The sequence below is a fragment of the Orbicella franksi genome, chromosome 13 (genome assembly GCF_964199315.1).
Source record: "Orbicella franksi chromosome 13, jaOrbFran1.1, whole genome shotgun sequence".
Lineage (NCBI taxonomy): Eukaryota > Metazoa > Cnidaria > Anthozoa > Scleractinia > Merulinidae > Orbicella > Orbicella franksi.
This window is the reverse complement of record NC_138157.1, coordinates 3150145-3161463: the sequence shown is the minus strand read 5'-3', so window position 1 is coordinate 3161463 and position 11319 is coordinate 3150145. Positions and strand designations below refer to the sequence as shown.

At 39.6% G+C, this 11319-nt stretch overlaps 2 protein-coding genes across 2 annotated transcripts in view; one reads left to right on the top strand and one right to left on the bottom strand.

The window, feature by feature from the left end:
- The window catches only part of LOC145466391 (uncharacterized), a 343779-nt gene that overhangs the window by 120549 nt on the left and 211911 nt on the right, over nt 1-11319 (top strand). The gene's annotated exons all lie outside the window — the stretch shown is intronic.
- On the bottom strand, nt 4283-10278 carry LOC145465178 (uncharacterized). Its single transcript, XM_081448943.1, has 2 exons — nt 10257-10278; nt 4283-5555 (listed from the first exon to the last, which is right to left on the bottom strand). Exons 1-2 carry the CDS (start codon nt 10261-10263, stop codon nt 5074-5076), a joined length of 489 nt encoding a protein of 162 aa, XP_081305069.1. The 5' UTR covers nt 10264-10278; the 3' UTR covers nt 4283-5073.

Sequence of the window (11319 nt, the reverse complement as noted above, 5' to 3'; positions counted from 1 at the left end):
GGCACGAAAACAAGGAAACATTTACCACGGAAACCAAGCAATTTTTGAGAAAACAATGAAATATTTTAAGCTTTTAGGGAACAAATTCCCTTCCGCAACAACAGTGTCGTGGCAGCGTAAACGGGGAAATGTTGTGAAAAGATGTTCCTGCAGCAATGTGTTTTTGGGGAAGTTAGTTTCGTTATAAAATGTGCCCGTGATCTTCAATGATTTTAACGTTGGAATCTCTCTTACACATCACACATCTGCCACGAGGAAGAAAACTGCGTCCTTTCATTCTGATACGGCGTTAAAAAACATCCTGTGATCGTTTGCAGTCGGTATCTGTTTACTCAATGCCGCCCGCAAAACATATCCAAGCGATATTTAGAAAATCCAAGACATCACGCACAATACAAAGACATGTATTTAATTTAATTTAATTTTCTTTGTTTTACAAAAAGAAGTGAAAGACAAATGAACGAGGAAGCAGTCACACTGTTCTATTTCCAAGAACTGCCAAATTCGCCAGGTGTTTTTCTAGCTACTGGTACACGTTGTCACTCGTATACTGATTCTGTTGTAACAAACAAGGAAATAGACCGTGTGGGAAGGGGAGCCAATCAATGTCATCAAAGCATTTCCCGGCATGACGACGCAAATTATCCGCGTTACTAAACCAGATATCGTCTGAGAGGTAGTATCAGCATATAGGGATGATGGTTCAGCAGAACTTCCGCAAGCTATCTAAGGACGAAATTAGCTTCAAGTAGATTCAAGAACTGTGATATTACGACAACTCTACCTGAAGTGGTTCTTGAAAAAAAAGTTACTGACTGACAACCAGAAACAGTACATGTTTCCAGTGGACATGCGAAGATCTGAAGAGCTGCGATTCAGTGAAAACACGCATCAGTCGGAAAGACTAACTTGGCGAATTTGACAAATGATATTACATTATTATTAAAAAACAGTAGAATATCACCCCAGGCACAACCATACATACAATCACGTAGCAAAGTTTCAAGGTCTCGCTTTTGCTGAAGAACGAAACTCCGTAAAGTCCATTGAAACGTACAGCAGTTATTCAATATGGAGCATGCATAGCAGTTTTGCAGCAGGCTATTTATTTTACTGAAAGCTAAAGAGATAGAATGTGAATGAAAGGACAGCAAGACATCTGAACTGAATAGCAAGCAGAAGCGGAGAAAAATCGTCAGATAACAGAATTCAGAGCGAGTCAAATTTGACAACAGAATACCGCGCGCCGCAGAAATAAAGTGTTCAGAACGGGCCACACCATTTGTTTTGGGATATCATGCTTTAAAGATCCCAGTCGATTGGTTATATATATATTAAAAAAAACATTGGTAGGTGGCCAATTTTTACTCTGAAATATTGGTGTTTTATCTCAGTACTTTGCTTTTCTAAATTGTTGGCTCGGATTTGAACTAAAGTTTGTCTTAACTATAGGGTATTTTGAAAGGTATTTTGGTAATTCATTATATTCTCCCACCCCCCTGCCAATCGTCTAGCGAAGAACAGAAAAAAAAACCCATTGATTTTTGAACCCTTGCCAGGTAAGGCGAACTTAGTACGCGGCGAAACAAAGTAACTTGAGGAGCAGAGAGAACAAAGATCAGTTTTCAAGGAGAGCCCGGATCTTCTCAACAGTTGCAGTGTTCTTGGAAGAGCGAAAGCGAGAAACGTCAGTTAAAAACAATGCCAATGTCTTGAAACACATACATATACACATAGCTGACAAATGAAACAAATAAAAAAAAAATTGGAAGATGCAACGATAGGACATCGTACACACATCGTTGTCGTGTAATCATGATCCGGTACGTAAGCGATGAAATCCCATGGGTTTAATCCACGCAAACTTTTTGCCTTTTCAAAACAAATACTGTAAGATTATCTCCTCGGTCGGACCATGCAGTAGCATTATTAGTAAACAAGAAAAGTTAACGATATCTAATTTGAGCGATATTGTCTTCAGAGGGAAGAGCCTGACATCATGTAACTAAAACACTTAGGACACCAGTTAGCATCGTTGTACTCGGGTTACATCGCGAAATCGGTAATTTACTGTTCAAATTATGTTTCACTTAATAAAGGCAATGCTTGTCACTCATAAGAGAGATCAAAAGGCGTTGAAAGCGAGGTTAACATTCCAACTGTTTGCAGACAAAAATTTGTCTGTTGCTAGCCAAAGAGAACGGATTCTTCACGATTTTGAAAGATTTGTTGATCTGCGTCTAACCCCTCTGTTCGCGGACCATCCAAGCCTCAAAATCGGAACTTTTTGACGGTTTTCGGAGTTGATGTTCATGTTTTTCCGTTCATGAAAGGGCGTTACTTTGTAATCTCTCTTGGGTCGAACAGAAAGAGAAAGGAACGCGGAACGAGAACAATTGCATGCTACGCGAAACGCGACCTTTTCCCTCTCGCACACGTTTCACGCGTGTGTCTGTTAATCGAAGTGGAACAAGTAAAGAGGGGCGCTGAATGCTAAACTTGCTGAGGTTTATTAACCTGCAAATAAACGGAGGAACGAATTCTAAGCAGAAGAAAGTGGTGGAGATTGAATCCATGAGCGACTCACAGATCCGGCCCTTGTCTTACTGTCCTTACTTCGAGCTTCATACCCTCTCAGTCTCTCATACCCACATCTTTGCATGATCTACTCCGCGTGTGCAGGACAGCTTCTACGGAGAGCCGGAGTCTCAGAACTTACAATAAAAACCGATGGTATTCTGCATCCTGATCAGTAGTTAATTCGCGAGTTTATTAGGTTGCGTCGCATAAGGAAAAGTTTGCATCGAGCGGCGCGCAAGTTACAGGGCGCGTGCGAAGAGACTCCGCGCGCGGTGATTACTCTCACGCACTCCTAAACCTCTTGAGTCTGTTGCCAGCCGGAATGTCCAGCGAAACTGCATGCAATTGTTTTGACTGTCCCTTTCGCAATAAACACCGGCAGGTGCCGAGGTAGGAATGAAAAGTTGAAAAGAAACCCAAACGTGCTTATTTGGCAGACGCTGTTGGCGGCCTCACGTGCCAGCCGCCGAACTCCGCGAATGTTAGATGCTAGAAAGCTACACACCCTCCATTGTTTCTCGTACACAAATTTGATACGCAAATATTTGAAATGCCCCTTAGAATAACAAATGTGTACGTATCGCTTTTGATCGGATTTCCGCTTTCTCTGCGTGACCTGCTTGACCCTCAGCCATCAAGGCAAGACAAGCCTGCTCTTTCGACACGCTAGACAACGCTAAATTAACTCGCCTTGGGAATTGTAACAGAGTAATTTTCATTTAATATGCGCAGAAATGAGCAAGTTTACGAAACTGTCAGTTTCGACCGCGAAACAGGGTTCTCTCCCGCCTCTCTAACCAACACACGAACTTCACACAACAACCTCTTACCACCCTCCCCCCGAAATTTACTTCATCTCCCTGAGTTTCCTCGAAAAACGTGAAAAATTTTAACTCTTCAATCGGCGAAACGACAAAAGATCGAAAAGGAGTAATGGTCACGTTTTTCTATGCTGTAAAAGGTTAGTTCTGCTTGAATCGGTAACAAACACACGAACTTCACACCACAACCTCTTATACCCCCCTGGAATTTAGTTGACTTCCCTGAGTTTCCTCGAAAAACGTGTGAAATTTTACCTCTTCGATCGGGGAAACGACGAAAGTTCGAAAAGGCTGTTTTTTGACTCTGTAGAGGGTTGGTTCTGCTTGAATCAGTCGTGCCTTAAGATACATCCCTCAGGGGACCTCACCCAGCCAAACTAATATTTCGATTTCTGGTATTTATCGAATAGACCCAGCTACCGAGCGAATATTTCTTATTTGGATCAAAATATTTTTTCTTTCTCAAGATCCAGAGCACCACTGACTTCGTAGACCTAAAGCTAAAGCATATTGCTCTTAACAACATAACAACTTGTTTACTCATTCGAAGATGGAGCAATATCGGGACGCTTTCAAATTCACAACAACATACTTTGTCGAGGTATAAAATCTGTGAACAGTGGCCCGAAAAATATCAACTAGAGGGTGTAAATTATTGCAGAACCTTGGTGAAATGGAGAGTACATTTAACGTAGAAACTACCGCCATCTTTGCCGCGACAGAAATAAAATAAAAAGACGGAAGGAAATTCTTAGGAAACAAGAAGGGGTCCCCAACGAGCTATGTTTAGCTCACTCGCCATTCAATTTTCATCAAGGCTGGATATTTATAAGTAGGATCATTTCAAATCAACACAACTGATCGAAATAACAATACAACACAATGAATTAACTCACAACAACTTTTAATATTTTTAGCCCTAGATGTTACACTAAATATGAATCTCTTAAAAGGCGAAATCCTTTCGCGTTGTGTTCGTTTTCAAAACCAACATACATACAATCTTACAGATTATCTGTGAATTCACTTTTTCCCTAAATATAATACATCAATATATTTCTGGGGTTTCATCTTGATTGTAAGCAAAGCGAATTGCGTTAAAACTGCAATAGAGGAGAGAACAAACAACTGATATTTTTTCAACAAAATATGCAATCCTTGTTTGAAACCTGAACTAATGCCTTTAATTTATTGTGTAGCTGTTCTTACACAACTCCAGCGAATAAAACAGCGCTTCTAGGGTGAAGCGAAAGTTCATCTTTCACGAAACTATCACTGTTCGTTATTGCGGAGTGTTTATTTCTTGGAGTTAGTTTCAATGCGCTAGAATTTGCATTTGTCACGTGAGTATTACGTCGACGAAACCAACAAAGTTCCAGTTCGTTTGCAACAAGAGTTGCTCATTTCATCATCCATTCCATAGGCTTTTTCTTTTCCTTGATCGCGTTTTAAAATCCTTAAATCTTTTCCATTTGCCGAGTCTTGGCAAAGTTTATTTTCTGTTTAAAGGATTATCGAGGCCTGACAATCAACACGTAGCAGATACGCGCTGTTGCCGCACAATTCGCCTTCACGGTTAGGCGAGACTCACGTTTAGCAGAACGAATTAACGATTAAAACCCGCTAGTTTGGGTGTAGGTTTGTCAGGCATGTTCGTCTTGCTCTCCTCTGTTTAAACCTTGCCACTGGAAGCTCTAGAATGTCTCTTATGGCGGTGGCGGCGTCCTTCCTCTTTCACCGACATGCCACAACTCAAGGCTCGCTCCCGGTGAATTGCCGCAAGATCCTTCTTCTCGTCCTCAGACGAGGTTTCAAACAGTTCGTTTTCCTTAATGTCCTCCAGACTGGGAACAAACGAGAATTTGGGGTACTTTCTCCGCTTTATTCTCCGCCGCCGTATTGGTTTCGGGCTTTGCATCATGCTTAAATCGATGGCTGCAAGATCTTGGTGGAAATCCAAGGCGGACTTGTGGCCATATTTGAAGTCGAAATCGTAGACTTTAGCCACGTTTAGATCTTTCATTGCAAGCGGAATATCGTCGTGAAGAAGACATACTGGCTTGTCCTCTTGTAGAATCTCTGTTTTGCACATAATTTCGAAGTCTTCACTCGCTCTCTGACCAAGCACTTTCCAGCTCAAATGCTCTAAGACAACTGAAGCAAGGGAATAATTAGTTTGCCTTTACACTGAAGCGCTTACGCGGGCGTACGTGCTCGCAATTTTAACTAGATATAGAATTACAAATAACAATCCATAATTCATAACATGCCTGATATATTAGCCAATCAGAGCAAGAGATTATGACAGTTCGTGCTATTTACTTTTCTCAGGAACAATAGAGCACGATAACATCAGAAACACTTGAATGACCCACAAATCAACACAGGTCAGCCCATTTTTCTCCTATTAGATTAATTTCTGTTCGGACAATACGCAGAACATGAAGATGCAAATTTGGCAAAAACATGCCTGAGCTGGCTCAGTAAATTTGTCACACAAGTACATTTTAAAATAGTGTTGACGAGCAATAGCTGTCATGCGGTTTATGCGGTGAATATCAAACACGTCTTAACATTCGTTTGTGAAAGCGGTCAGCTTTCTATTGTCTTAGATTGACACTTTGACAGATCTTGACAGGTCACGTCGACGTCATCCTGCTTCGTTAGCATCGAGTCACAGCCCAAATTGCTAAATTGCGAGCTCTCCAAATTAACTTTTTACAAGCGCGACTAAATGAAGTTCGGAAAGGTTACAGCTTTCAATTTTTTGGTTTTCGGGATTATTTGAAGCGTCCAAAATCTCGTAAAGGTGAATGTCGCACGGCATCTCAGATAAAAACAAGCGCGCCGGTCGCGTGCTAATGTAAACAAATCAAATCAAAAATGTTTCAACGGATGGCATTCCTAGGATCTCGAAACCCGGCGAGAGCATCGACGACACTTGCCGCAAACAAAAATATCAAACTTTCAAGAGTACTGAATTTTTCCTGTACTGACAGAAAGCTAGCAATAGTAGAATGAAGCTTAAAAATTCACAATTGAACAAGTGAGAAACCACACGAAAGTGTGGTGACCTGTGACCCAACTAGGACTGAATTAGAAACATGAAACTGCACCCTTCCATGAGGTTATCTCGTGGGGAAGACTGATTAATATTCAGCTGAGCAAGTTATCCTGCTTAGGAGCGACTGAGATAAACCTTCACTTTATGAAGCTCAGAAAAAACCCAGCACCAGTAGAAAGTTGAAAGAAAGTGCACAGTACAGGATTGTTTCTTAAACAAAGCCCCGCATGTAAAAAACTCCGGAAATTGAGCAAACTGCTAACAATAAATGGGAACGGAAATCATGTAAATGGTTTTTTGAAGGTGACTTTTTTTATCGTCTGTCAGGGCTTCAGGATATGAGTGAGCCTTTGAGTGCTTCAGCTAAATCGCTGATTTATGAAATAAGGAAACATGTAATTCAACCACAGAGAATATGGGCAACCAGCATAGCTGAGATGTCAGAAGCAGGCTCAATGCAAATCTCCTGCCTGACTTGTGAAAGATTTAGAGAAATTTGTTTATCATTTATAACGTTTGGCGCCAAAAATACTTTCCGGTAGGGGTCCGGAAAATTAAAATTATAAATTTGTGGGGTCACGTACTTTCGGTGCTCAAAAGTTACTGGGGTTGTAAATAAAAACCTTCTAAAAACATTTTTAATTGAATGTGGCAGTTTTCACAGGTTTTCGCACAGTAGGATAATAGCCCATAAGCTCTTTATACAAGACTTTCCAAGATTATATTTCAGTATCGAAAGTTGGATAAAAACGTCAAGATTTAGATCAAATGAGATAAAAAACAAAAACAAAAACAAAATTAAATTCCCAAACGCTTAAAGCCATCCAGAGTCTCTTGAAATAATTAACGCTGCTAAATCAATATCGCCGATAAATTAATAACGCCAGAATTGCTGTCCAGTTTTGCCAATTACCATCAAGCTTTTATTTCAAAAGAAAAACAATCAACTCTAAAAACACCTATTTTCCATATTGAATCATAGTTAAAAATCAAAGTGACAAACTCTGGAAGCACGTACGCTACGAAAATCACGCAGAAAATTTCAATTTTAATTTCAAAATGTTAAAAAAAAGCATCAAAAATAGTCGACGATCCTTTAAGAGGAAATGAAAACAAAATTGAGTTGATAGGAATCCCCTCGAATGTACGTGCACCCACGCTTCACATTGGAAACACGCGGTCACGGGATTCATGAATGATCAATAAACCTGATTGCCGGAACGTTTTCTTTTCATCTTTTGGCACGTCCAGCACGGAAAATAAAGTTAATTTACAACTTGTTTGAAGATCGTGACAATTTTTGAGAGCGTCAACTTCCAAACGATATTAATTCATTGATGGCAGCGAACCCTGTGCTTCAACCTAAAACACTCTCCGATTGAAGAATTCTTAATAGCTTTTAGTTCAAGAGGCAATCGAGCAGACCGTTCAAAATTTTGCGAGAATTTGAGTCATACGTTATTTACATTTTCCTATATTTTCCAGCGATTTATTTTTTCGCATCTGCAACGAAGTGCAAGTTTAACCCTCGCGAAAATAAAAAGCAAAAAGACAAGTGAATTTTCAGTCATTTTATTAAAAAAAAAAAAAAAAAAAAAAAAGACGGGTAGACAGCTTTATTACAGTGTAAACACTTTTTTCTAGGTGTACATTGCAGAGCAATACGAACAATTTTTGAGAGAAAACACGAAAATAAATACTCTGTTATCAAATAATCCATGTAATTGTAATTACCCGCGCTTTTTAGCGAAGAAAAACTGCTTTCTTTTGTAAATAATTGAACGTCGGAACAACACGTCTCCAAGCTATACATCTTCAAGCGAAACATCTACTTTCTTCCGCTTGTGAAAGAAAACTTCCAGGAGAAGTGCTTCAGTAGAAAATTTTAACTTCGTTCAGTGATTTTTCTTTAATACCCCGTAACAAAGTTTTAGTGTTCTCTTGTTCTTGATTATAATGCATGCAGCGCTATTTACTTGTCCACAAGCACACCCACTGAAGCAAGCTTTCTTGTCAAGACACGTACCGATATCTCAAGAAATATACACGCTTATAAGGTGTTTTACGATACTAAATACCCAGTCTCATACTAATCAAGTAGCTTTTTGTCGTTTTATTATTATTATTATTATTATTATTATTATTTATTTTTTCTCTGTTTGATTCCCGCACTTTAACCGCTGTAAGGATAAAACGTTTTCAATTTGTTGTCATTTTTGTATGGGGAGTCCCATACTTTTTCGACTGGGCGGTTTGTTGCCCCATTTCAGGCCATGCGATGCATACTCTTGAGAATTCTTCCTTTCAAATTTTCAAATAGTCGTGTGCATATGAATAAATAATTTTTAGATGCATAAAAGAACAATTCTCTAGAGAATATCATTTGGTCTGTACTGGGAAAACAAACCGCTCGAGCGAAAAAGGCTATTTGCATAACAACAGCGGAGATCTTTTCTCGAAAGTTCGGGACTCGGAGTGTGACGGCGGTCGAGATTATTTCGAGCAGTCGTTAGTACTTGCTAAAAAGTAAAGGCGTTGGCTGATTTTTTTTTGTTAAGTTGAATCTTTGGCTGGTTTAAACAAATCCTATTCACAAAGAAGTTTATCTTTGTTAGAACAAGGAGCTGAATGAATACAAATCTCTTGACTCAGTTAAACATCCGGAATCTGAAGTGAGAGCGAACAAAGCCATTAATTCTTTAACTTTCGGATTACTCAGCGAGTTGATCAGTTCAAGAAACAAGGTTTTAATAATCGCACATACGAAATTACCTTGTTGCAACCGAACCAAAGATATTTTTCGAGCGGTGTCGGTTCTGTCCTGAAATACCGGTACACAAAAAGCGATACAAAATACCAGACAAAACATTATTGTTCACAAATGATTCCTCAACAAAGGAAATACAATGGTTATTATCTTGTGTACTGGTATGCAATGACAAGGCCATGGTGTCGAAGTATTTTGCCGAGAGAGAAGCTAGCTCGCGAATCAGTCATGGAAGTGATCGTAATATGTTTTTAATCTGCGATCAGGAGTAAGTCTTTTTCACGGTGGCCGAGCGAATGATGTCAGGTTATGAATTAGGGTGATGTTGACGTGAGTGAAGACTGCAAGGCGTTTGTGTCGGGCGAAAACGAAACGCCGACCCACAAGCTAAGTACAAGGAAACACAAATAATGGTTTCACGAGTCTAACTTCCCTTTTACCTGTTTTATTTACACGAGAGAGAGGAAACACGGAATCCAACGAGGCAAGTTTCGTTGGACCAACATGAAATTAAAGATGTTCCGTTTTCGTATATTAGCTGCAAAACAAACAAACCTATGTGCGAGCGTGATCGTAAAGAAATGAAAAAAAACAAAATAATAATAATGATACAATGAAAAAAAAAAAAAAAATTTGCGTGAGCTAGTGTATGTTGTTTCATCAAACACGTTTTCCCTCCAGAACAAATACACTTCTGACTGCCTGCTTACGTCGCTAGTGAAAATCATGTGATCGATCACTTTCATCGGCTGAGTCGCGAGTTTCTCGATCTTGACTATTGTTGCAAGCGATGTAATAGTTCATCAAGTTACTTTAAATTTATTTTCCAATGATCAGAAGCTTTTGTAGTACTGATCGTAGGCAAGTTTACTCTTTCAGTAGAAATATAGAACTGATGGTTTAGTGAGCTTAACAAAAAAACTAGATGGACTCGAGCGCGGCACGAAAGCTGCCAGACGTCAGATCAGACAGCTTGGGTTAGTCAGAGTGGAAGGTAATCTCAGAAAATCTACATTTGACTCACCTTGCATATCGTTCAAAACTTCATTTACGCGTGGAAGCTGAGGCTAAAGTTGCTATTCAGCCGATTAAGCACGCTAAAAATATGAAAATAATAATAAAAAAATATTATCTCACTCAAGGGATGGTGCGGCAGATTTAAAAATAATCCAAAGTGAACTCACTGACTGAATGCCCCATGCACATAAAATCACAATGATTTGGTGGGAATAGTTTTTGTCTGGAGCTTATGGGTCATGAGTTTTTGTTACCAAGAATATATAGATCTCAAAATATTCGGTCATCATGACACCTCCTTTGAGACAGCACTGGCAAATCCAGCGCCGGTAAACCAGCGTTATTTATATTCCAGGAACATGCTGGAGTTAGCAAGTTTCGCAACTGGCCTACATCCAGCGACGTCATGTCTTAATTTGCAACGTTATTCGTCGTATACTAAGGTTTTAAGAGGTCCTACCTTTACTAACACGAGAAATTTTTTGCCAAAAAACGATGGTCTGACAGCCGTGTTCGTACATGAATGCAAATGCATCGAAATAACAATGACCAGCTTTTAAAGGTAAATAAAGCAAACGGTTTATTTTTGTACGCTGCTGGACTTACCTACTTTGTAGGAAAAGGTTGTAAATATATTTCAGTACTGTGATAAAACAAACCTGCCAGAAAAAGACTTACTACAAAAGAGTGCACCTTGTTTATTTACAAAGTAGCAGATAGTGTACTGGAGTTATGTAGATTTATTTTGTCAGGTGGTTTTTGTCTGTGTGTTTCTCAGGCGTAAAAACGTGAATTTTACTCAATCCGCTCGAGCACGCGTGAGCGTTACAACTGAGGAGTATGTAATTGACTTATGTAAATTGCTTTTCCACGTGGTTGGAGCTTGTTGTGTTTCTCAGGCGTAAAAGCATGAATTTCAGTTGACCCTTGCAAACACACGTGAGTCTTACAACTAAGGAGTGTGTACTTGACTCATGCAAATTACTTTCCGCGTGGTTGTAGATTGTTGTGTCTCTCAGGCGTAAAAGCATGAATTTCACTCAGCCCTCACAAGCACACGTGAGGGCCTT